Below are 27764 nucleotides of genomic sequence, written 5' to 3'. Positions count from 1 at the left end.
AATGACTGGTGTCTATCAGAATAAAAGGTAAAGTCTCTATCACTTGTATTCCTTTCTCGCCAAATATCAATAAGCTCGCAGCATTTTTAATTGAGGCACTATACATAGGTTGATTTAATTAAAAAAACGTAAATGCCTCAAATCACAATGTACCGAACAAATGACACATTCAATACATATTTTGTGAAGTAATTTATTGCCCTCTCAAATAATTTTCCTCTTCACTGAACTCATGTCTGCTGAAGATGATAAAATAATTTAGTGAAAATACACATGACATCAGACATGCATATGCCTTTCTTTAAGGCTTTCTATGTAGTCATCATTAAGTGCAATTCCCTAGCATTTTCCAGTCATTCAACAGCATGGGTCTCTCCAAAATGACAAACCATTTTTTTTTTTAAAAAGCAAGTATCTATTATGGATATTCTCAGTTATAAAAAACAGAATAGTAGAGAAATACAAAATGCAAAGAAAGGTAGCAAGTATTTGGGTGGTGATGGTGGATGGAATATAGTATATCACATTTGGTATTAAGGTCTCATCATTGTATAAATGACCGGCAGCATAATTAATATGCACACTTATATGCAAGCACAGAATCACCTAATTAAGAGAAACCTTTATGAAAAATATTCAAGTTGTAAAAAAAAAATCAGTATTTGTATCAGATAAGTTTATCAAACCTAACATAAAGGATCTCTACCTGCAAAACTGAATTGAAATATACTTGACAGTCATTTGATCAGCCTACCAATTTATAAACTGTGCTTTGCTTGAAGTGCCTCGTAATCAACATCCACATAATGGGGGATAGCTTTTAAATGAATGCAGAAGCTGGGATGTTTTCCAGCATTTATCACACTTTGAGAAGATTATAACAATGAAATATATGAGAAATCAAGGTTTCAATTATTTTTAAAAGGGGAAAATATTTAGAGACGTTCTAGCTTTTCATTTAAGAATTCTTCGACGCTATCTGTATTCCATTTCAGGATGCTCAGTTCTTCGGCAATGTTCCCACTGTCGTCCAAGAGCTTCAATACAGGATCAGAGCCGCGCACATACTATGGAGAAAAAACATATCTAAGGTTACTGTCTGTCTGGATTAAAAATATTCAGCCTATTTTGCTTGGTCAAACCTCGTTTCCCTTGCTAAAGTTCAAATGTCAGTTTTAGATTGAATTAATTATTGTAGCCTGTTGTAAATATGGATCTATTTATGCCATGAAAAAAAGTCAAACACAGGCCTTTACTGCTTTATCTACAGTCAAAATTGGGTTAGTTAATTCAAGTCTATGACTGATTGCAAGAATATTCCATCACCAGAGAAGAAAATTAGATTCAGCAGAATTAAATAAATATCTTGCCATTAAATAAAGCAGAGCTGTACTTGGAGTAGAAAAGATCAAGAGCCTATCTGAAAATGCAATATTGAACATTCCACCTTCCTCCTATTCAATCCTTCCTTATAAGATGTTGAAACAATTTAAGCATAGAAATTTCTTTCTTTTTTCACTAAGTACAAAAATACTATGACAACTGGAGGGGAAGAGCATTAGAGATGATAAAATATGTAAATACTACTTGTGGTTAATACATATTTTTGTGCAGTCTGATCTTGGGAGAACTCTCTTGTGTGTGCTAAACTTTGAAACAGAGATGTTTGCTGATGTAAGATTACTCCTAACTTTTATGTTATTCAATGGAAAGCCTGATTTTTTTTACTACTGAACTTCAATGGAAAATCTCTTAGCAACTGGACTCATGGTGCTAACAGAATCTGAAGGCACTCTGATACCATCACATAAATCATATTCAAAAATCATTCTGTATAAAAATATTGCCCTCATGTCTTTAAAATGTATAACGAATCAGTACAAGTTATTTTGTATCAGGTCAACATTCCTGCCTCCTTTAAAGTTAAATTTCTTTTTTATACAAGTAACTAACTCGCTATTTTTTATTATTATTGATCAAACCTATCATTTGCCTCTTTTGATGCAAAATGCATACTTGAATTCTCTGTATTCTCTCTGAATCCATGTTTTATACCCACCCTTCTACTACTAGTTGACCACAAAAAGGAGAGTAAGAGAGCAAAAAATATGCAAACTTAACTATCAGCTATCAACTTTAAGAGCGATAAACATTGAAAAAAGGAACATATTATATGGTTGGTATGATTAAACAAGGCTTTATTCCCTTGAGAAAGGAACCGCAACCAAAAACAAGGGGAAAATGTATAAAGAGGAACAAACTGTAAAAGAAAACTTGCCATACAAAGTTTTCTTACCAAAACAGGTACCATGACTTGTTCTGTATAAAATCTGGAAACCCGGGGTTAGAAAAAAAGGTTTTCCTATCAGGAAAATCTTTGGACTCTCCCAACTTCCATTTTGCCCAGTGAACAAGGAGGGGTCTTTTTTTGTTGTTGTTGGCAGGCACACTCTGAATCAGGGGTTCTCAACCTTGGCAACTTTAAAACTTATGGACTTCAATTCCCAGCTTTGCTGGCTGAGGAATTCTGGGAGTTGAAGTCCACAAGTCTTAAAGTTGCCAAGGTTGAGAACCCCTGAGTCTGAATGCTTGTAGAATATGTTCTCGGAAAGTGGTTAGAAAATGGCTGATCATATTCTTGGCTTGTTTAGTTGAATGCCACTCTCTATGCACAAAATGTTTCTAAATGTCTTATAATACTTTATGCCAGACAAATGTAATATTTTATGATTTTTTTTAAAAATTAAAAATTAAATAAAAAGGCAGTACCAAAACCAGAGAAAAAATTGGTCCTTACCTTAATCTGCAGTCCCCTGAACAGTTTGGGCTTGTCACTCTTGACAAAAGCTAGAATTCAAAAGAAAGAAAAAAGAATTCTAAATAGGTTTAATTTCTCCAGATAAATACCGTATCTGTTTTTAGGTATCAAGAGATTCATATTTTTACATACCGATTTTAAAATCTAACTGGAAGGCAAAAATGATTTTGGAATGCTACTCTGAACATTACATAATATTAAAAGATAACTGAAGGAGAACAAATGCCTCCTGAAGAAAATGGACAGCAATTGGATTTATGGTTAGTGCCACATGATATGAAAAAAGGGGGCGCTATTAATCACTCTAAAGTGTTTACAGTAATTCCTTATTCATTTTTCCTACCTAATTTATAGATGCCATTCTTTTCCATGTTAATCATGTTTTACAGGTAGTCCTTGCCCAGCAACTATTTGAAGTTGTGATGGACCTTCCCAGAACTACTTACCACTCTATTCTCATGCATTCTGGGCACTTGGCAACCAGTGTGGATTAGTAGCGTTCTGCGGTCACATGACCACCGTTTTTGGCAGGTTGGTTTCCAGCAAAAACATGACCACTGAAGATGGGTTTGTTTTATGGCTGTGGTATTTGCTTAGCAATCACAACCAGAATGACTGCCACAAACAAGGGCATAAATTAGGTGCTGTGTCATGGTGACTCACTTAATGACTACCACAACTTACAACTATAATTACAGGCTCAATTGCAGTCGTATATTAAGCATTACCTATAACTATACTATAGTACAGTGGTGGCGAACCTATGGCATGCGTGCCAGAGGCGGTACGTGGAGCCCTCTCTGTGGGCATGCGCCATCACCCCAGCACACATGGTCTCTAAAAGTTCGTCATCACTGGCCTAAGCCAGTCAGCCTGCCTGGAGCCGCCACTGGGGAGCCCACCATCCCACCCGCCAGAGACCCCCTGGATCTCCCCCAACCCTGCCCTGCCCTGCTCCCACGGTGTCCCTCCCCATAAGCAACATCGAGGTGGCCACGCCCACCCCGGCCACGCCCATCTAGTCTGCCATGACTACTGCAGCCACATCCATCCAGTGGCCACACTCACTGTAGCTGCGCCCGCCAAGTGGGCCACACCCACCCGGCGATACATAAGTGGGTTTTGGGTTGCAGTTTGGGCACTTGGTCTCTAAAAGGTTCGCCATCACTGCTATAGTATATTCATAGCCATAGTATTCTACTCTATTGTCTTGACCAATGTATGAGTACTAAGTCACCTGCATGTAAATAATGAAGCAGAGAGGTAGTATCAGAAATCTGGGCCCCTGCATGTGAGTTATTTGGCTAGATTTGTATATAATACTAAACCATGACTTAACAAAGGTCTGATGAATAACCCACAACTATTTATTTTCAAATTTATTTACATGCCATGGATTTGTAATTGGCTCATAGCAGTCTTTAAAAAAGAAATAAAACAGATCTATCAGCAGATCTAAATAAGCAAACTAAAAAATTCAAGAAACAATAATGCATTAACAAATAAAAGCCAATTCCAGATAGCAATCAATGTCCAAAAGCCCTTTAAAAGAGTTCAGCCTTCACAAACGTCCAGGAAACCATTCCTAAGAGGGTCGAATCAGCTTCTAGAGAATGTTTCACAATATGGGTTGGAAAAGAAGTTGTGTTGGAAAAAAATAATAATTTTTTTTGGCTCTTGTCCCCTTCATCTCACAAGCATTGGCTGGATTTATATATAATTCAAAGTGATGAAGGATGGTATATCAACCACAATGTCTAAGTTCACACAGCATGCTAAATCAAATCCAAACAAATCCTATTATGTGTAATACAATGAGTAAACTCAGAAACAATCTGGGAGATCAGCATTAAGTTATCCAGATGAGATGCAAATTTGCTTTGTTGATTGAAGAATTAAAACCTTGCAGTGTTTATCACAGTGGTATGGAACATTTCATCAACTCAAAGATATTCCTTTGTAGACAGATTTCTCTTTCGCTTTTTCGGGAACATTAGCAGACCAGATCTCACTATGCCAAGAACAAAGTGATATAGAGTGATAGAAATAACTTAATGCTGATCTCCAGTGTTGCTCTGTCTGATGTCAATTCAAAACTCTAAGACATATTGTAGAGTTGGCAGCTGCCTCACACTAGCAAAAATGAACTGAGGCACCTTCTGGATTTAAAAAAAGGCAGTAAACAACCTGCTTTATTTTCTGTTGAAACATTCTCAATATGTGATCTGAGGATGAGTAAGCATCAGAGCATTTTAATTTAAAAAAGAAGGAAAAATTATGCTAGTTGAAAAATGCCACTTCCACTATAACAAATGAGATTTTATTAGTCTCCTGAAAGAGAAGAGATCTTTGTCCTAAAACAGAAGCACGGAGTCTGTGTCATAACAGCAACAGGTTAAAATGAGGAAAACGAGGACACGGAATTTACAAAGATGTGCAAAATATTCCATGCGTTTAACAGCTAGGTTCAGGTGGACATGCATGTTTCAGGCAGAAGTGATGTGTGTCCATGTGTGAAAAAAAAGTTTTTGGAAGAAGGGGGAGGAGGAGGAGAAAGAAGAAAGGTAACATTTCCACTGCTGTCTTCTTCTTCTTCTTGTGCCATATCCGCTATCGGACGTTGGCGATCATGTTGGCGATCCTGTTTTTATCAGCAGCTGCACGAAAAAGTGCTGCTGAGTTTTGTCCAAACCAGTCCCTTAGATTTTGAAGCCATGATGTTCTTCTTCTGCCTGGACCTCGTTTGCCTTCAATCTTTCCCTGGAGGATTAAATGGAGTATGTCGTATTTTTCTGGGTGTCGCATCACATGTCCGAAATATTCTAATTTTTGTTTTTTAATTGTTTGGATGATTTCCCTTAGCTTTCCCAGGTGGCTTATCACCTCCTCATTTCTGATCTTGTCAGCCCACTGTTGTCTACAAATCTATAATACAGTAGAGAGAGCTTTTGCTCAATTGATAGAACAGAGACAGAAAACAATGGGACAATAAAAAAAGAACAAAAAACTGGCAGAAGCAGGGAGAAACCTCAGGTGGGCTGCTTGAATAGCAGATGTTGGTAAAAGAAAACAGAAAAGAAATCTACAGTTCAGCTGTTAAAACCAGAAAGGAGCACTCGCAGTTCAGTGCTAAATCTGCACATTGCAGGTCCAGGTTGAACTTCCGGCATCTCCAGGTAAAAGAAGCAGACAATGGGAGAATACTCCAGATGCCAGCCAGGTGAACACTACTGAGTTAGTGTACAGCAATTTATAATAACTAATAATAATTTAAAATAACTAATTTCATAGCCAAAAAATAATCTTTGGTAGACAAATCTCTCTATTTGAGAAGCAACTGCTCTAATTCAGGGAACTGCAAAAGATAAGCCCAGTGTGGTGGATCTGAAGGAGAATACTGCTCAGCTGAAACAAGAGTCTGCAATTTTAAGAAAAAGTCATGATTTTTGTGCAGAGGAAAATATTGTTGACTGTTGAGAAAGTATTTTAAATCTCAGTTATTTTAAAAGATGAATTCAGAAAAGGGATCGTGTTGCTTTCTTACAGATAACATAAAATAATTAAATGTTAATACACTACAGTTAGACTTGGCTGCCATACTCATTTAGTAATAGTTTCAAAGTTATAATGACATTGTAAAAGTAATTTTAAGAACCAGCCCTCACATTTATGACCATTATTATGACGTATGTGATCTCATCAGTGCACTCTTCCCAGGAAAATATGCTGAAGATCATGAGGTGAAGGAATCTACATATTTCCGTGGCAACCCCCTGCTTTGGAACACATTTTCTTCCGAGGCTCATGGGTTCTCTAACTTGCTGGTTTATAAGGTGCTAAGAAGGATTTTACTCTGTAGGACTTTTGTACTGGTGACAAGGAAAGATTGCCTGAGATTATGTAGAAATGATGTTTTGTTTTACTTTTGTTTGGTTGATATTATTGTTGTAGATGAACTAGAACAGGGGTGGGCAACCTTGGCTCTTTTATGATTCGTGGACTTGAACTCCCAGAATTCCCGAGCCAGCCATGCTGAGGGGAAAGGGAGAGGTTTCCAAGCTGAGCTATGCTGGCTCAGGAATTCTGGGAGTTGAAGTCCAGGAGTCATAAAAGAGCCAAGGCTGCCTACCCCTGAACTGGAATCTCTGGAGTGGAGTGATGCAGAAGTTGCTACATGAATAAATTAAATGTTCATAGATTAGCCACTCAATTTGATACAGCTATTCCTATACCAAGATTTTCCAGTGAAACTGAAAGAATGATTATAAAAAAATAAAAACAATCAATGTGCACTACTTAAAACAAATGTCCAGGTTTTGGGATATTCAGCAAAGAAACAAGTGGGTCCTACCAGACAAAAGTCAACTTAAAAAAAAAAGGAAAGCCTTGGCAATAACAGGGTATATAGTCCAAAACAATCTAAAAATATTCTATCTTTTGAAGCAACAGAATGGTCTTCATCTAGCCTCATGTTCAATTATAGTTATTCAAGTGACATGTAAGGAACAAACAAAGCCCTCAGAACAAAACCAGTAATTCTTCTCTAGGAAATGGCTGGCTGCAGTTTAAGATTTTAGCGTTGCTGAATAGAACCACTGTTAAGAAAACCTCTTACACTCAACACTTCTTAGAAATCTTAAATGTTTGCAAAGCAAATGACTTCTCATGCCTGCTCTGCAACGTGAATGCGCTACCAGCGCTACTTTTTTTCCCTTCTATTTCTGTTGTTTCTGATTCTGAAATCACTCTTTGTTATTTATTTATTTAATATTTATGCCACTTTTCACGCCAGGAATAATAGTATCCTAAAGCGATCATTCACACAGCTGCCAACAACCTCCTCCCATCCTATTATCATGTTTCCAACAGCCAACTCTCAATAAGCATTGGACAGAATGATTTCGCCTAACAGATATTTTAAAAATAGTTGGGGCAAGGAAGGGAACGGTGGAAAATGGGAGATAGCCATTTACACACGTATCTCGCTATGTGTGCACGTATACATCAATATAAAAACAAAGTGGAATTGACATGGATATTTAAAAACCCACACACTATATGCATGTACATAAAGCTACTGCATATTCAAGAGAAAAACTCAAGGCCTGGGCTACATCTCTCTCAATCCTTCTTCTAATTCTGTTTCTATCAGCAAAGTGAAGAGCAAAATTTTCACCTCCCCACTATCTTGATAGGAAAAAAAAGAACAGTGACTGGCAGTTTTTAATTCAAGAAAGGAAACCAGAATTAGATGGGATGGTAAAATATTATTGCACGGATTCTGGGAAAGGAAGGTTGAAAACAAAAACAAAACTGAACTACAACTTCTATCACTGACCATGCTCTGTAGTACTGATAAGAACAAGAGTTCAGAATCTGTATTGAATTGACCCATCCCTTATAAATTCAGTATACACATACTATGTCAAACTAGACATTCCTTCAGGATTTAAACAAATGATGGGGTATAATGACACTGATTATGGAAAAGAAATACCAACCACTGCAATTTCACTTACCCTGAACCTGAGGGAACCTCCCCAATTTTCATCCACACACTTCAAGGATTGCTCCTGCATAGAGCTGTAAGAAATAAGCAACGTATATTAACAATCCGATCCAACAATATTACTTTTCGTGTGGAGCATCAATTTAACTTGATATACATTTACTTTTAATAAAAAAAATTACCAAGATAATCGATACATGTGCCTGAATTTTCTATATAGCGAATTGGTTTACCAAGATTAAAAAAACACCTTAAATAAATTACTAATTAATGTTGTGCAAGATTGCACATTCTACACATTATCATTAAGAAAACCTGCTGACGCTATATCCATTCCCATAGGAGACACTGAAACTATGGACAGATATCCAGGGGGAAAAAATCTGGAAGGACAAGAACTAACATACTTTACCAGAATTATGTAGATGCCATTCTAGATAGAGTGATAATCATACTATTGGATTCAGTTTACGCTATCAAAAATTCTGTCACTTTTAATGATTTTTAAAAACATTCTAGGTTGATTTGAAAGTTATCTAAAAAGGGGGACACAGGCACAGTTAACACATGCCTTGAATTTATTTCATTACAGTAATATGTTCTGTAACCCGCTGAAGGGAGTATGGAAACTGCCACTAATACAGCATGCAAGTCTTGGTTGGTAATCCTCAGGTTATGAAGGCAACTGAGACTGGAATTTCCTTCACAAAGGGATGCAGTTATAAAGGGTGATGTTCCTGTGACTTCATTGCTTAGTAACACAATCTTGGCAGTCCCTGTGGCCATCATTAAGCGAGGTTCATTAGGTGAGAGTTTTGTGGGAAGAGGCATTGAAATTACATCCCAAGCAAGCAGCTGATCGGCAAGAGCTACAGGTGGGCAGGTGCTATGGAGAATGGGCAGGTAAGTATTGTAGGGAGGAGCTATAGAGCAAGGGTCCCCAACTACCGGTCCATGGACCAGTACCGGGCTGCGGCATGCAAGCAACTGGTCCACACAAACAAGGAAAGCCCCATCCATAGGATCCAGGCAGCACACAAAGTCATTCATGCCCCCTCCGGTCTGCGGAAAAGCCTTTCTCCATATAACTGGTCCCTGGTGCCCAAAAGATTGGGGACCTCTGCTAAAGAGTGAGGAGGGGCACTACAAAGTACAGGAGGGAATGAATATTATAGGCCAGCACTGTGGAGTGCAGGTGCTATGGCTGGGCACTACAGAGCATGGACAGGTGGCTGCTACAGAATGTGAGATCTCCATGCAGGCTTCTTGCGAGAAAAAGCAGCAAGAAAAACTTGCAACCTTCTGCTGGCTTCCCCAGTGACTTTGCTTCTGTGAGCAGAGAAGGTCATAAATGATAACCACATGACTGCAGGGCACTGCAACCACTTAGTAACTGTGAGTTGCTAAGTGCCTGAATCATGATCATGGCACTGTGGGGAATCTATGGCAGCCACAATTTTGAGGACCAGTTGTAAGCCCCCTCACTCAGTACCACTGTAACTTTGCATGCTCACTGAACAAGGGGTTGTAAACTGAGGACTACCTATTCACGCGTAGGACAAAGTGTTCAGAACATAATGATTTGCTATTTGTGACAATGGCTTTTGTTGTCCGTTTCAGAATTCAATTAAAAGTTTTCATTTGAGATTCAAAGCTTTTATTGTGTAAACCATATTAGCTGAAGGACTGCCTGTATACATATGATCCTTCATAATTGCTAAGATCAGGGCCTGAAGTTCTATTTTCTGGCCCACCAGCATTAGGCTAATGTGTACCAGGAGGTAGACTTTTCAGTACCCAACCAATGCATCTTTAAAGACAGATTATTTTGAGGAGCCTTTGATGCTTTAAAATGTTTACCCAGGTGCTGCTGTTCCATTTTGTTTTGCATGTTGCCTCTTAGTGAGGTCAGGGCATCCTGGCCTGATGCTACTATAAAATTTTGTTGTTAATTGCGAAGTCGTGTCTGACCCGTCGCGACCCCATGGACAATAAAATACATAATTCATTTCATTGGAGTAAACCAGGGGTAGTCAACCTTGGCTCTTTTATGACTCGTGGACTTCAACTCCCAGAATTCCTGAGCCAGGAATTCTGGGAATTGAAGTCCACAAGTCATAAAAGAGCCGAGGTTGACTACCCCTGGAGTAAACCAATGAAACATCATTTCAACCTAGTTCAAGCATGATGTGGTTAGTAGTGCTTTCGATGATGGCTATTGTGCTGCCTGTTCCGTTCTCCTTGGTTGGGGAGCATAAAACCTAGGGAACAATATAGGCAAAAGCCTTAAAAACTATCAGATTACCCCTGTGATCTTTTCAGGGATTAGTCTTTTGAATCCTTTGCCTTCCAGGTAAAGGAATTAATAGGCCAAAAAGTGTAATATGCTGAGATTTAGAATCACAAATGTGATTTCATTTAAAAACACAACACATCTCCAAGAAAATGAATATGGATGTATTACATCAGCAAGACAAATTTCATACCATGGAGCCAAAATGTAGAAATTCATGGACCAAGCGGCTAAAACATTCCAATGAAAATGATGCATTGCATTTTGGAAATGCAGATAAAAGAGAAGGCTTACTCAGAGGTGCTTACAAGTATTTGTAGTTTATAAAGTTGGATTTTTATTATTTGTAACTGGAAAATTGTCCAATGCAGTACACCTAAAAACACTGAAATCAGGCATATTTAAATCCTTCTGATTTCAAAGGGAGAATTATGCAGATCTTTAAAAGCTAAATTCTAAATATGTACTCAGGAGGGAAGTTTATATCTGAAAGCTAAATATTCCATTGAAATCAGCAAGAAGGGGAAATGCTTAATTCTTGTTCAATCATATCTTTGTACCTGCTTATTGAATGGATCAATCTTTCTTTTAAATCAGACAATTATTAGAGCTGACTCGAGACTTCTCGTTATTACAATAAAAAGCATACAAACATTTTAAAACTAGCATCTTGAATTTCAACATAACTTAGGACTCTGAGCTTATTTATTTCTATATTTCAATAAATGATCTCTTCTGAAATCCTGGCAGATTCATGAATAATGCAATGCATAAGGTAAACCAACCCCAAGAGAGCCTTGAATTCTGAGGTGAATGTTGATTGTGGGACCTGAGAGACTCATGATCAAATTCCCTATTCGACTATGAAGCAAACAGAGTCATCTCCGAATATTCCACTTTTTTTTTTTAACCATACATCTACTGAGGTGAAAATAAAATTCTAAGTAAATTTCGAAGGGAGAAGATGAATAAAGTTCAAGCTAAACATGAAGCTGGGATGAAAGTCAAGAAACAACGTCCTGTCCTTTCACCATTCTAGTGATAAAGGAAAATATTTGTAGCTCAGGGTTGATATGAGGGGTCCTAGGTGCTCTCTGAGTTTGGTTGTTTTCTTGCAGATATTTCATTACCCAAATTAGGTAACATCACCAGTGCTAGTAAGAAAAACTCATCCATTACTAGCACTGTTGACATTATATAGTCTGGATAATGAAACATCTACAAGAAATCAATCAAACTCAGAAAGCATTAAGGACCCCTCATTTTCTAATTCTAGAATGAACCTATCACATTTCTACCCTCATTACAGGACCTCCTCCTCCTTCTCTACTTCATAGGATCACTAACAACATGGTGATTGAATATCAAGGATTTATCTCTGATCTAATAGTTACACTTTCAAGAGAGTATCAACATTTTATTTGGGATGAAAATATTAAAAAAAAACAAAGAAAAATGGGAAGGAGTATTCCCACTGACATTGCCATAACCAAGACAATCAGTCTGTTTTGCAATTACTACTATTTTGATAAAGCCTGCAGCAGAAGCCCAGAGGTATATGATCTAAAGCACGGGTGTCAAATTCGCCGCGCCATGTGACGTGTCGTGACGTATCGTGACTTTTTTCGCATTGCCAGAGCTGGGGTGGGCGCGGCCTCCACATGATGCAACCGGCCCACGGGCCGGCAGTTTGACACCCCTGATCTAAAGGAAACTAAAAATAAGAGTCAGAATCCTTTAAGGTCACAGCTATATTTTAATTACCACAGCAAAATGAAACTGACTTTAAAATGAAGTTAAATCAGGTCATGCAAATAACATTAGCCTAAAGCACCAAACACATTCTACTATATTATCAGTTCGTAGAACTGGCAGCTCTTCATGGTAACTTGGTTTAAATTATTCTCAAAGATCTATTTTCAAGTATTTCTATCCCTCTTATCTATTCCCTTCATATACAGGAGTGGGGTATTTTTGTTTTGTTTTCGAAAAATACCATTTATGGGAAGGGTAAAATTACGGAATCTTTGTAGAAATAATTTCCTTATATTATAATATTAATACTGATCATGTAAAAGAGTAGTTTCACTAAGTATCTCACTCAGTTTCTTGGCATTCTCATGCATACCATTTGTTGTGCTAATAATCCATACTGTTCAACATACCATACTGTTCAACATGCATACCATTTGTTGTGCTAATAATCTCTTTCCATACTAGCCCTGATGTCAGGTCAATGATGGGAGACTTGGAAATGGAAAGCTGCTTCAAAGCAGCTGTTGAGAGTTGACCATTAGGCAAAAAGAAAAAAATATGTATACAGAAAACAGCCTTTGGGCTGACAAAAATTCTGCCCATGAACAGAAGAAGGCTTCACACAAAGTCTTCATTACGATGCTTTGAAGAATGATGCCAGTATGCTTGCTCCTTCCCAGAAGGGGGAAACAGAGGAGATTTGTCATGAGAAATTCATTATGGAGCCTTGAAAAGCACTAGGAGCAAGCAACCATCTGTTCTACTTCAGCCCTTGCCTTTTAAAAGGAGCACGCATATGAGAATATGCATATGAGGCATGCATCTTAATTATCATCTGCAGAGATCTGATACAGCATACAAAAATAAAAAGGAGCATTGTGTTCAAAAACGACAACAAAAACATTCATCTGCTGAATTCTGAGAAGGTTCATAAGAGACAGTATAGAGAAGTCTGTGAATGGACTCATAGCTGGAATTTGGTTGTTTTGTTTTCAGTTCAGTGTTTCCTGTTGTCCAAGAAAGAGACAGCCATTCTGCTTTAAAAGCCAGCTAGATCTTTCTGAGGAAGATTTTGACTAAAGCTTCAGATTCACACCCTTGTTCCATTTCAGAAGCCATATAAGCCAATTAGCAGAGAACAGACTTCTTAGATTTATATATATGTATATTTACACACACACACACACACACACACACACACACACACACACACACTATCAGGCAACCACTGGATTCACTCTTTTTTTTAAAAAAAATTGAGTTCTAACAGTGAAAAATATCAGAAACTACTGGATTATTAGAAATTAGAAAATGCAGTGTAAAAATAGATTTAATTAAAGGAAATAGGTAATTCCAAAAGAGATGACAGTCACTAGTAAAAGAGCAAAAAGTCAGTTCCAAAGTGCAAGTCAATACATGAATTGGCTTTAATGCTAGCGTCTATTTTCCAGGGGGTAGCTTACAAGACTGAAAACAGAATTTCTGGCACGTTTTAACTTTTTCAGAACAGAATAGTATATGTGTGTACAGGTAGTTTTTGACTTATATCCATAATTGAGTCTGGAAATTTGGCTTTGCATCATTGATGTCATTAAGTGACCGTGTGGGGTATCTCGGGGGTGAGGGAGACCCTGGCTTCAATTTGGGAATGCTGAGCTTCTTGTAGTGCTTAAGTTCAATGCCCAGTGTCATTGCCGAGGTGGCGCAGCAGTTAGAGTGCAATACTGCAGGCCACTTTAGCTGACTGTGTTCAGCAGGTCAGCGGTTCAAATCTCACCGGCTCAAGGTTGACTCAGCCTTCCATCCTTCTGGGGTAGGTAAAATGAGGACCCAGATTGTTGGGGGCAATGTAAATATATATATATACATTGCTTACTGGTGTACACTGCTTAGAGAGTGCTTGCACTTAAAGCAGTATATAAGTCTCATTCATAAATAAATAAATAAATAAATAAATTGCCATCTGATACTACTCGCTCATTTGCTTAGGAATTCCCCTGTAGGTGCATGCTTGAAACAGGTCACAGTCCAAGCCCTCCTTAAAGCAATGGATTAACAATTGCTCTGGCCACTCTTATTCTGCCTGCGACCCTTCGGAACTCTTGAACAAACTCCTTTGCTGGTCGACCCCTTTGCTTTAGGTCGCATATCTCCACTTCGGCTTGCAGAGTCTGGGACTCGTCTTCAAACCTGGCTCTTAGTTCAAAAAGATCTATGTTCCCTAGTCCGGTGTATCTTCATCGTGAAGACTGGTTATCTACTTTGCAGCCTCCCCTTCTATGTTGGCTACCACTGCATTCACCATTACCCTCTTGTCGGGTAGACAAGGCCATAGGGGTCTAGATGAGCCCATACTTGGTTCAGGAAGTAAGACAGCTTATCTAGGTCCCCATCAAACATGGCTCTCCAACTCCTGTGGATGGTGGATCCACAGGAGTTGGAGGTGCCCAGTGTGCTGGATACCAAACAGGGCATCGGTACGGGGGCCGTGGCTGAGATGGAGCCCATCTCTGGAAACCTCTTGGCTGCCCCGCTAGGCTCGCGGCTTGCTATTGGTATGGAGGGCTTCACCTGGGGCCTGCTGCTGGCCTGTGAGGTGGGGAAGCTGCACGAGTCACGCTGAGTGGACTCGGGCTCCGATGGATGAGGAAAGGTTGGGTTGTTCTAGCCTCAGCCCCAGCTGAGACCTCGTATCTTGCAATCAGCATCACTTCTCTGATTTCCATTTGGTTGAACTTCTCCTTCAATCTCTCGAACAAATGCCCATGGACTGCTATCAGATACTTCCATTCCCCTGATTCATCCCATCCATTTCGGTGTGAGAGATAGGGGGCTGTGGGAGGAGATCAAGGGGAACTCAGCTTTGGTAGCCTTGGGGATACTCTTGCGCTGGAAGTCTTCCTCTACTCGGTATAGATCCCCAATGGCTAGAACAGTGGTTCTCAACCTGCGGGTCGGGACCCCATTTGGGGTCGAACGACCATTTCACGGGGGACGCCAAACAACGCAGTCCGCCATTTTTTCCCCCTTTTCCTTAGCTGTGCTACTCCTTTTTATTCTATTGGCTTTTGAAAGCCAATAGAATAGACTCTCTTGAATAGAGTCTAATTCTATTGGCTTTCAAAAGCCAATAGGAATTGTCCAGGCTGTCTCTGCCCTGCTGAGCCCGCCAAAAGTCCCATTCTGCAAACGGTGCTGCACCAGTTGAGTAGTCCTCGACTTACGACTGGTTGAGTAGTCCTTGACTTATGACCGGTTGGGGTCATGGCATTAAAAAGGTTGAGAACCACTGGGCTAGAACTTCTTCTTGCACTGCTGGCCTGTCAGACTTGTCTGCACGGATTTTCAGCCGAGCCCCATTGGTGGAACTCTGTCCCCTGTCTGGGCAGCCATCCGTGTCCCATCTGCAGGTGTTGCACCAGGATTAGTGGTCGCTTCTCCTTTTTTCTCTATTCTGCAGTCTTCCAAGTCTTTGCCAACCTCCCAAAAGAATTGGAACTCAGGACCCCGAAGAGTGCTCTTCGATAGCTTTCTATCTCAGAGCAGATTTTTTTTTTTGTAGAGTTGGTTTAATGTCAAGGTTCTGACTAATGAACCCAAACAAATCAGAACCCCGAGGCTTGAAGTTTTCTCAAAGAACATGTTTATTGGATACATAATATTGGCACTGTCAAAAGTGAAAATAACTCTAAACTCCCCCCCCCCAGGAATTCAATGTATCTAAATGTAGCATTTCCCTCCCCTTACTATGCTAGTGATCATGCTACCCAATGAAGGCAATTGGCGGGCTTTGTGACACTTATTCTCTCCACCTTCCAGCACTTATGGGAAAGACCTTGGTTCCCACGGGATCACTTATGTTTGGTCTAGCAATCCTGTTGAGTTCTTCCCCCCCTTCCTCCCAACCTGTGTGGCAACCGAGAACGACAAAGATGGCTTCAGCCAGTTTTGTTTCAGAAATTGATCATTAAGCATGGCATGCTTTTGTTGAAAACTGGAAGTGCCACTTTCTGGCAAAAACAATGTAAAATGCAGTCATGTGACCAAGGGATGGTGAAAATGGTCATGAAGGCAGCTGTATTGCTGTGCACCTGAAGTTTGGCCATGTGACAGTGGAGGGGGCCTGACCACTGGATCTCTCAATTCAGGTTGTAAGTCCCCTTTGGGAGGTCAATTTTAACTCTGAACAGTGCCTAGGTGATTGGTCATAAGTTGAATACTATCTGTATATCATTAATATATTTTAAAAGAATTAAAATATGTTTGTCAGCGCCAAATACCTTTGGCTGAGGGGATAGGATAATTTTAACTAAAAAGTATGTAAGTGAACAGCACAGTTAACTAGCTTCACAATGCAGTGATCCCTACTATATTGAATTCAGTGGACAGATCTCCAGAAGATAAGGCTTTTCAATTATTAGTGATGAGTATATAACTGCTTAGCATTTATTTGATCACATATCATTATTTGCATACAGTACTATTATGTGTTAAAATCCAGTTTAACTCATTAGAGATAGTTTTAAGTGCAGTCTTGCGTAGAAGGATTAAAAGAAAGATACTGCTGGAAGAATTATAATACTATATATAGATAACAATAAACTAGTTTCCATATGGGAGTTAGCGTACTAGTATATTAATAGCTGTTTTCCATGAATGATTTTTTTATATTAAGAATATCAACATTTAATAAGAATTTTTATTATAATTCATGATGATTTTATTATAATTATAACATTTAATATTAGACTCAAAGAAAGAGTACTGAAAGGATAAAGTGCAAGGGAAAAGCAAAAAGAAAGAGAGGGAAGGAAAAAGTAAAAATAAAGAAAAATAAAATATTTATAAAGGTGACTTCCAACATTCATCACAAGTATGAACAAATTTTACACTCTACTACCTCTAGGGTTACAATTATCTCTTCATTCCATATCCCATCCTTATCTATAAACAAATCCATAAAGCATCGTGTTTTCTCATGTATGCCTGTGTCTCAATAAAAATGATAATCGCAGTAATGAACCAATGCATTGTTGATCTATTCTCTTATCCAAATAGTATTAATTGTGCTCTGTACTCTCTTGATGTTTGCCTTGACCTCATTTTGTTAACTTTATTAAATTAGCATGCAATAGATTCCTTTCACATCAAACAAGATTGGATGATTTGATTCTTCCACGAGAACAGAATTGAGCCAAGAAGCAAATAATAATAATAAAAGAACAGGAATAAAAATGTGCATTGTGGTGCAGTGGTTAGAATGCAGTATTGCAGGCTAATTCTGCCCCAGCCTGGAGTTCAATCCTGATGGGGCTCAAGGCTGACTCAAGCCTTCCATCCTTCTAAGATTGGTAAAATGAGGACCCAGATTGTTGGGGGCAATATGCTTACCCTGTAAACTGCCCAGAGAGTGCTGTAAAGTACTGTGGGGCAATATATAAGTTGAAGTGCTATTGCTATTGCTAAAAGATTATCAGAAATTCTTTACACTTCCACTTGCTATCATTATCATTAACTTGACTGGTAAAGTAGTGATTATGCTACTCGACACACAATTAACATAGGGGAAAAGAAATACAGCTTATTGATTAGCATTCATTTTATGTTGAGAAAAGACAAGGGCTCTCTATGCAGGAAGAATATGGCAACAATTTCTCCCTTTGCATGCAGAATGGGAGACTAACTTACTGTAAAAACCAATAGGATAAAATTTAAGTCACTTTTTCTATCAGGAAGGCAAAGCTTAAAATTTCTTCCTGTTGTATGCAGGAAGCTCTGTCCCTTCAATCACATGAATTGATTTTATCAAATTCTGTACTACTTTTAATCTGCAACTGGTTAAGGTACTTGGGAACAGAAGAGAATGTGCGCAACAGTCAGCATAATACAGTACATAATTTAAACGCATCTATTAGGTGGCTAACTCATGAAAATTTTGATGACCAATGCTTAAAAGGCATATGAAATATGTTTTCAGATATTATGTGATTATCATTTTTGATTCGGCCTGGACATAATCAAAGTCATAAATTTAAACTATAATATACAAAAACAGTAAAATGGGATACAAGCAAGTTCCTATGAAGCATAAATCAGTTATTACAATGACATGCAATTCATTGTACATGTACAACCTGTGAAAGTCAATTTTTTGAAGTGTTGCTTATACAGTGTTTATATAATAAAAAGTATCAGCTTTTTTAAAAAGTTGCCAAACAGTTTTCATTCATGCCTTTTTAGAAAGACAAAATATTCTGAGAAGTTTCCGACTGTATGTCATGTAATTCTTAAACCTCTCTAAATAAATCTAAGAAACCTAATAAATTTTGTTTCTTGAAACAGAATTTCTGAATTACTAAGCATGCTATTCAAAGCACAGAGGACTCTTTCAGAAATGTCTTTACAATGAACTGGGCATTCTTATCACTCTGGTCCAGCACAAGATAAATTACTTCTCTGCAAATATTTCATTGTTGTACTAATAAATGTTTTTAATTGCATTTAGTTGTGTGGCACCTGATAATGATGCCTCGAGAATAGAAACAATACATTTTGATTTCACACCAATGGGGGATGACTATTACCAATAATTATATAAATAATTGGCTTCTCCTGAATGGCAGTAAGAACAGTTATACAGAAAAAGTTCATCACTTGCCATAATGGAAATATTCAGATCTGAAATACAATAGATATTTTCCTTTCTTTAGATAGGAAAAATATTCTTCTATTGTAACATGCACAATAAACACATATACTGTATTTATTACAACATCAACAAATAGTTGGTTTTTACCCCGAGGAGCTGATATTTAAAAGAAACGTAACTAGCTATTTAACAAAATCTTCTAAACGTTTTCAGTAAATAGCAATGTATTATTGTTAAGCTAACAAATGGAATCTGTTCAACTTTCTCTTCAGTTGATTGTATTTAATCTAACATTTAACTGATTGTATTTCATTTTGCTCAAACTTAACAGACTCCCTAAGATACAGAAAGCAGACTGCTGGCTGACTCATATTTGACCTTAAAGTTTTAGGAAAATCAGTACTGGCTTAACCAAATGAAAATGCCAACAAACTTCTGTTGGCAAAATTTACAGTATTAAGATTTAATAAAAACGTTCAGTATAAATAATCTTATATCACAGGATAGTTAAAACACATTTTAGCTCAGATATTTAAACATAACAATGAAACCTACCTTTCTAGTTTCAGATTGAGCTTCCTCTTGGCAGCACTTTCTGCAGAATGGATCTAACTGATTCAAGCCAAATTGGCCAAGAAGGTCACAAGAACTGCACAACAAATTACTGGAAAAGCCAAGATCTCTGCATGCCTCCGATGACAATTCTGCTCCATAAGCAGATATCTGAAATCAAGTAAGATTTATGCAATCACTTTAACATAGATATCTCTAATGTTTCAGTATCCATATCAACAATTTCTAAATAACATAGTTTCAAGATCTTCCATTTCCCACTGCAAACAAAATCTACGATTACTCTTTTGAGAGGACTCAGGTAAACAGGAAGCATATTCACTAATTTACCTATTTGCTATGTGAGGTTTATTGCCACAGGAATTGTTGTATTTATCCTGTCTGACTGGTTTGCTATCTTTACTAACTTTAATTTGTTCCCTTTGAGTTTAGTGAATAATGAGCTATGAGCTCATAATGGTTTGAGAATCGGCTTATGTCGTTTATTTTGGAAAGCCCAGCATGAATTTGTGGAGAGGTGGTGTTATGTTCTTCATTTAGCAATTAAATATTTATCTTGTTCTTATTGCAGATCTGATCTAATACTACACATATTAACGGCAGCAAGAACTATATTTGCCCAACATTGGAAAAATGAAAACTTACCAACAGAAAAAGTATTAATTAAGAAAATTTTGGAGTGCGCAGAAATGGATAGATTGACCTTAAAGATTAAAGAGAAAGAAGACTCTGTATTTTAGAACATGGGATAATTTCTATCAATGGCTAGAAAAACAAGTCAGAGAGAAAGGAACATGTTATGTAATTTTGAATATAGTTAATTATCATATTGTTTATGATAATTAACTATATCTATTATTGTTAGTTAAGTGCATGTACCCAGACATTATGCTGTTTGTTAAATACTGAAAATATTATTTGGAAAAATCCCAACCACAACCCTAACTAACCTCAACCCTAACCCAAATCCCAACCCTAATCTTGACCCCACCTTATCCCCAACCCTATAAAAACTAATAAAATCTATACAAAAAAAAATCTTGTTCTTCAAAGGGCTCATTTGCTTTTTTATTTTCATAACTGCCTTGCAAGGCAAATTGGGTTGAAGGCTAGTGAGTAGACCAAAATCATCCAGAAAGGTTTTTTTTTTTTTTCTGAACATGGGGCTTTAACTTGCCACTTCAAAAGTTTCCACTGCCCCCACAATTCAAGTCTTACTTGCAAGGGTGAAATAATAGTATAAATGCCCACAAAAACTGCTACTATGGTGGTGGTGGGAGATTTACCCAGTTACAAAGGCTCCTAGGATGGGTGTGTCAAGTCACAAAACTCTACAATTATAGTTTATTTCTCAAGCCTTTTAATGCCATTGTTATAGTTTCAGTTACTATATATAATTGGCTAGATTTTTTTTAATTTTGGTTTTAACAGGCTGTTAGGGTAGTAGCGCTTTTACTATTGACCTATAAGCCACCTAGACCCATCTAGCAAGCAAACTGTGTACAGATAAGTAGAAACTATGAATGTGATTTTGGTCTTGAAATTAAAGATCTAATCACTTCAAATAGCGTCTTTGGGAATTGGGGGGGGGTATATACATTAAGAACATTAATAAAATTTAATTAACTTATTATGTAAAGTTCTATTAACTATATTTCCAAGGCTCAAGGTTGACTCAGCCTTCCATCCTTCCGGGGTAGGTAAAATGAGGACCCAGATTGTTGGGGGCAATGTAAATATATATACATTGCTTACTGGTGTACACCGCTTAGAGAGTGCTTGCACTTAAAGCGGTATGTAAATCTCATAAATAAATAAATAAATAAATCTGTTCCAAAGTATTCATATATCGAATTCATTCTCCCCCCCCCAATATGTTCCTTAGTACGACTAAGAAATTAAAAATGGGGGGGGGAAACCTACCCAATATAGCCAATGGCGAACACCGAAATAATTATACTGAATCGATTACAAGACTTAGCATACTTATTCGAGTAAAACCACGACAAGCTTTTACGCTGATTCCAAAGCGTTTAGCTAAGATATAACAAGGGCCGTATCCAGCTCAACTTTTTTACTTTTTTCCAAAAAATCAAGCGCATCTGCATTTTGCAATCTTTTCGGGAAGGAACAGCCGGAAAGTCGAAGAAATAGCGAGTCAAAAATAATGAGCAGAAATATATTCGCCTCAAGACCCCCTCTGGCTGCTCCCCAACTCATCGTCGCTACTTTCCTCGTTCTAACGGTGCTTTCTTACCGCCTGCAGCGTCGCTAGCAACCAAAGCCAGTAACGGCCAAACCCCATGGCTCCCTCTCGAATCGCCATGTTGGCACAGACGGTCAGCACAGGCATTCTATTGATTAGGCCCCTATACCGGCAGGATGACCTAAGTACTGCCTGTTTCGAGCAAAGGAAATATCCATACGGTTCTCCCATTCACACGGAACTGACCAGTGTAAAAAAAATTCGAGAAGGGGAAGAACATATTGGAATTTGCAAGAAACAATTTACATGCCTTCCAAGACCACTCACTCTCTCTTTTTTTTCAGGCACTTTTTTTGGACGCTTTGGAATAGAACTACCTACTCTCCTTAGCGAATGGTGCCTAGAGATTGACAAGACGACAGACCAATCACACAGGGAACATTAACATTCGCCTTTACGGCCGCATCCAATACCCTAAGGGAAAGTAGCTTAGGCCTACGGGACAAGTTTGTCCAATCAGTAAGTAAAGGGCTAGAAGGGATGTCGGCTCAGTTCCTTCCAAGTTACGTGAAGGAAGCGTTTGTAGGCGGGCGGATGGGATGCATAGCCAACCGAAGAAGGACAAGGGGAGTGGTAGCCAATGGACGTTACCTTTTGGGGTGGAATCTGTATTCTGGCTGGTCCGGGGTAAGCGAAAGGGGGCGTGAGTACGGCCGGGCGTTCGGTTGCTGAGCAGCGCACGCAAATTGGTGGCTGGGGTGGCGGGGCGCGTGCCTGGGACCGTGTGCGGAGCGGGGTTGCCGGACTGAGCTGCTCGGAGGCGGTCAGGTTGTCGGGTGGGCGTGTGGCGAAACGCGCGGAGCCGCCGTCACGAGGTTTCGTGAGGAATGTGAGAAGCCCCAGTTCTTCCCGCGAGCTCTCCCCGGCGACGGGCTCTCCCCTCGCTCGTCTGCAGCCGCCGGTTTTTTTTTTGTTTGTCTCCCGCAGAGGCTGTTCCCCAACCACCCTGGTCTCCCCTGTCAGCCCCCCCCCGCCTCGTGTGATGTCGTGATCTCCAGGCGGACGTGCGACCGAGGAGGCGGCACTCAGGTGGCGGCGGCGGCGGCGGCTGCTGCTGCCGCTGCAGCCGCCGATGGGGCTGCTCCGGATTATGTTGCCGCCTAAGTTGCAGCTCTTGGCGGTGATGGCGTTCGGGGTGTCCGTCCTTTTCCTAGAGAACCAGATTCAGAAACTGGAGGAATCCCGTGGGAAGCTTGGTAAGTCCTGGACGGCCTTGGCCGTGGGAAAAGTAAGTGGTAGCTAGGGAAGGGGACAGAGGTGCCGTCGGAAAGTCGGGGTTGAGGTGTGTGTATAATGCGATTGTCTGAAGTGGGGTGGGGGGGGGGGGAAAGAGCCCTTTCATTTTATTGCAGTACAACCAAGATGGCAAGGATGAGGATGGGGGGGGGGGCTGATCTGGCTAAGCTTTGGATTGGGAAGACAGTTGAAAGCCCTCGGTGTCTCTATAAAAATGAGATAATTCGGTTTTGTTCGCATGATTCCGCGACAAGCCCTGCAAAAATAAATAAATAAAGAAAGAAAGAAAGAAAGAAAGAAAGAAAGAAAGAAAGAAAGAAAGGACTCAACTACTGGCCCCGGATTTAATCTATATGTAGATCCTCTCGGTGTGAATCCCAAAGAAATAAAAGAAGAGCCATACATTTTAGCTTAAAAGAACGGAACGAGGAAGTTTTTTTTTTTTTTTGAGTTCTGGTTCTACATAACCAGATAAGAGGATGGGTAGGTCTGAAGTCTTTTTCTTCAGTCCCAAAGGAAATATTTGGAATGTCCCTTTTTCTGTTTAGAGTCCAAACTTTGAAATAGAGAAATGTGAGGGAAGAGAAGGCAGGCGAGCACTCCGAATGAACAGTGTATATTGATTATGAAATATTAACTACTAGATGTGGTTCATGTATTTCATAACTGATGTTTCTATTGCTACTCAGTTATTGTGTAATTGTTAGGAAGACCGCTAGCTCAGAGACTTAAACTTCAGTTTGTATAATTGTATCCTTTAAGTTTAGCTAAGCTTTGTTGACATACATTGTTGAATTGTTTTGCTATGACCGGTAGTAAATGATTATACATTTTAGTAGTCTGTAATCTATTCTGTATATAAGATGCTATATAGTAATGAAGGATTTCAGAGTCTATCTTTTTATGCTAAACATTACTTTTTAAAATGTGGGTTACTGGAAAGCCATGATTGATTGTCACACAATAAATTCCAGCCAATTAAGATGTGCACTTGATAAACATATAATACACATTATAGTTCTTAAGCATGTTTGCATATAATCAATTTATTATAAAACGTTATTGGACGTTGGTGATCATGTTGGCGATCCTGTTTTTATCAGCAGCCACACGAAAAAGTGCTGCTGAGTTTTGTCCAAACCAGTCCCTTAGATTTTGAAGCCACGATGTTCTTCTTCTGCCTGGACCTCGTTTGCCTTCAATCTTTCCCTGGAGGATTAAATGGAGTATGCTGTATTTTAATAGAATAAAACTTATTCTATTAAAAAGCAAAAATTAAAATTCCTACCTCTTGATAGGGTAGGAATTACAAAAGGGTTGTGTGTTTTTCCTTTCCAGTATGTGCCATACAAAACCAATAAAAATGATGGTAGGATGGCAGTTTAGTGTAATGGTTAAGGCACTGGGCTAGAAACCTGGAGAGTGTGAATTCTACTCCTGCCTTCGACATGAAAGCCAGCTAGGTGAGTTTGGGCCAGTCACTCACAGAATCGTTGTGGGTAGGAGGAAGAATATTAGACATGTTTGCTGCCTTGAGTTATTTATGAAAATAATAAAAGTGAGAAACATTCCATCTACCAGTATCACCTTATTATATTCATACATTCTAACTGGGGGGAAAAACTTTGGTTTTCGTACTTCTAAGGTTAAAAAGGGGAAAAAATGGCTTTTATGCTGTACCATACATGTTATAGTAATAACTATGAGAGGGATCTTGGAGTCTTAGTGGACAATCACTTAAATATGAGCCAGCAGTGTACTGCAGGTGCCAAAAAGCCAACACAGTGCTAGGCTGCATTAACAGAAGGATAGACTCAAGACCACGTGAAGTGTTAATACCACTTTACAATGTCTTGGTAAGGCCACACTTTGAATACTGCATCCAGTTTTGGTCATCACGATGTAAAAAAGATGTTGAGACTCTAGAAAGGGTACAGAAAAGAGCAACAAAGATGATCAGGGGACTGGAGGCTAAAACATATAAAGAACGGTTGCTGGAATTGGGTATGTCTAATTTAATGAAGAGAAGGACTGGGGTGACATGATAGCAGTATTTCAACGTCTCACAGGCTGCCACAAAGAAGAGGGAGTCAAGCTATTCTCCAAAGCACCTGAAGGCAGGACAAGAAGCAATGGATGGAAACTAAACAAAGAGAGAAGCAACCTAGAACTAAGGTGACATTTCTGACAGTTAGAACAATTAATCAGTGGAACAACCTGCCTCCAGAAGTTGTGAATGCTCCAACACTGGAAGTTTTTAAGAAGAGACTGGACAACTATTTGTCTGAAATGGTATAGGGTTTCCTGCCTGAGCAGGGGGTTGGACTATATGACCTCCAAGGTCCCTTCCAATAACACCATCATCATCATTATTATTATTATTCCTCATTTTGTAGTTATACTGTAAAAAATGAAAAACAATTTGTATTTATCTTCTAAATCAATACGGGCCTTTAAATACTGCGCATAAGATCTAGAAGCAACTCTATTAACTAGAAGAAAGTGAAATTTCTTTCAAGTGGCTTTATTGACATGTTTCTGTCATTTTCTTGGCAACAGTATGCCTATAGCTCACAATTGCTGTCATCAGTGCTGGCTTACACTTTCCCAATCTAGCCCAGAACCCTGAGATTCTCTGATACTTTTTCACTGAGAAGTAAACCTGTGTATGTACTCTAATAATGTATTAGAGTACTCTAATAATGTATTAGAGTGCTCTAATAATTATTAGAGTACTCTAATAATGTATACCATACTTAAATTCCGTGTGTGTGTCCACGTGCATATATGAAAATAATCTAGCTAAGACCTTTCACTTTTAAATGCGAAAAGTGGAAATGTGATTCATATTTTCTGATCCAATATGTTTGTATTGGTGTCTTGTTATGCAGCATTTCACATTTTTAATATTATGCAACTCAACGGCATCTTTTGCACAGCACTGTATATAGAAAAGGGGATGGGATCTGAAATTAATGGACTTTTGTTTGATGTGATTTAGGCAAATGCAGGGACCCTTAAACAAGATTACATTTCAATAGGGTAGTCCTATCATGTTTATGTAAATGGGCCACTCAACTCAAAGGAATTCCCCTTATGTAAGACTGTGTAGGGCTGCAACCTTAAATGCTTTCAAAAAGAGGCTTCAGTTTATTGGGTGGAAATATTAAATGTTGGTGATATTTGGTAGAATAATAATTTATAATCTGAGAAATAAGCCTATTGTGTAACTCTGGAAAGTACATGGTAAAATGGATATATACTGTGTGAGGGATTCTGTATATGTGATAAATACTGTGTAAGTCCATGAGGAAGCCACAATAAATGCATGCTAAATATAAAAGTAATACAGTTTGGATCTATATTCAGTTGGAATATAGACAAAATATTCTGACAAAATATTTCTGCTGATGATCTGGGGTAAAAGGCCTGTTTCCTTTCACCCTTTCCCCTTCTTTCCAGATCTCTTTGCGCCTGAAAATCTATTCCACAGGTTTTAGGCTATTCTATAACAGTTTAACGAGTAGCACAGGATTTACAGAGGGAAATTGATGAAAATAGTTTTCCCTCTTTTTTATTGGTTGGTATGTTTGGATGGCACTCTGCATATGGAATATTCTGATAGAAACCAAGTTGTTTCTGCAAAGTCAGAGATTTTTCCTCTATATTTACTTCTTCACAAAATGGTAAATAGAATGCTTATTAGAGCTTTATGAGTTAATGGAACCATATTAATTTTCTATAGTTAAAAATTAAATCATGTTTTTTGATTATTTGAACTACATTAAGCTAGATCCAATTTCATGTAAGTAGATTTTAGCTCACACAGCTAAAAATCACAGCTTTTTTTAACTTTTTGTCCTCTGTATACCATTTAGTCCTTCTGAATAGAAGTCAATTTGCTTGTTGTGTTCGTTCCACGGATGCATGTATGTGTGATTATAACCTGTTGATTTCATCTGTGTTGGCTTGGGATACTTTTAAAAATATTTTATGGCATATAATGGAAACTCTTGCCTAATAAATAATTTGTCATTTCTAATTCCTTGGTTTAATGGTTAATTATAGTAGTATTGGTTAATGTGTAAGGAAGGATAGATTGTATGTCAACAAATGACTTATCAAAAATGATTGGAGTTCATTATGTTAAAGTCTAGAATGTTATCACCATTGTACTATTTGCAACAAACAAGTAATTTCAGATTATATTAATTTAAAGTGTTTTTGTTTCTGAAAAAAAGCTTCCTTGAATTAATATAAATATGATTATAGTGCAGTATGAGTGCAATTCCTGTTTTATTAATAATTTTGAGACTTATCAGTAGCGTTATAAAAGCTAGCAATATATATGATCACACTTTATTCTGACACAATTTGAGATAAACTTAGAAAATGAAAACATATTTGATGTTTGAGTGAACATTGTAATATATGTTTTTATATTTGACATCATAAGGTTATGGAAACAACTGGTGACCTAACTGCAGTTTTAAATACAGTCTGATTAAGCAGCAATCTATAATACTGACATGCCAGCAATTTTTTACTTCTAAGTATAACCAAATCCCTCAAAGTACATTGAAATGTGAATTAATTGGCATGTAGCAAAAATGAAATTCCCACATTGTGTAATAAATGGAAAGGATAGTCTTTCTTAATACATGT

General features: G+C 38.3%; 2 protein-coding genes across 4 annotated transcripts in view; one reads left to right on the top strand and one right to left on the bottom strand.

The window, feature by feature from the left end:
- Positions 1-177: 177 nt before the first annotated feature.
- On the bottom strand, positions 178-21980 carry SELENOF (selenoprotein F). The gene is made up of 5 exons (XM_039321006.1): positions 21855-21980; positions 19580-19747; positions 8338-8401; positions 2798-2847; positions 178-1067 (listed from the first exon to the last, which is right to left on the bottom strand). The coding sequence occupies exons 1-5, from the start codon at positions 21948-21950 to the stop codon at positions 936-938; spliced, it is 510 nt and encodes a 169-aa protein (XP_039176940.1). The 5' UTR covers positions 21951-21980; the 3' UTR covers positions 178-935.
- Positions 21981-22469: 489 nt separating this feature from the next.
- The window catches only part of HS2ST1 (heparan sulfate 2-O-sulfotransferase 1), a 105477-nt gene continuing 100182 nt past the window's right edge, over positions 22470-27764 (top strand). Inside the window, exons 1-2 of one of the 3 annotated variants that reach the window (XM_039320970.1) lie at positions 22470-22490; positions 22791-23059. In XM_039320970.1, coding sequence (XP_039176904.1) covers positions 22936-23059 — 124 coding nt within the window. In that variant the 5' untranslated portion in view covers positions 22470-22490; positions 22791-22935. The other 2 variants (XM_039320969.1, XM_039320971.1) reach the window with 2 other exon arrangements.

This window comes from Crotalus tigris, unplaced genomic scaffold (genome assembly GCF_016545835.1).
Source record: "Crotalus tigris isolate CLP2741 ecotype Arizona unplaced genomic scaffold, ASM1654583v1 scf7180000023718.2468807, whole genome shotgun sequence".
Classification (NCBI taxonomy): Eukaryota; Metazoa; Chordata; class Lepidosauria; order Squamata; family Viperidae; genus Crotalus; species Crotalus tigris.
The sequence above is the reverse complement of the archived record's forward strand: the minus strand, read 5'-3'. Positions and strand labels throughout refer to the sequence as shown.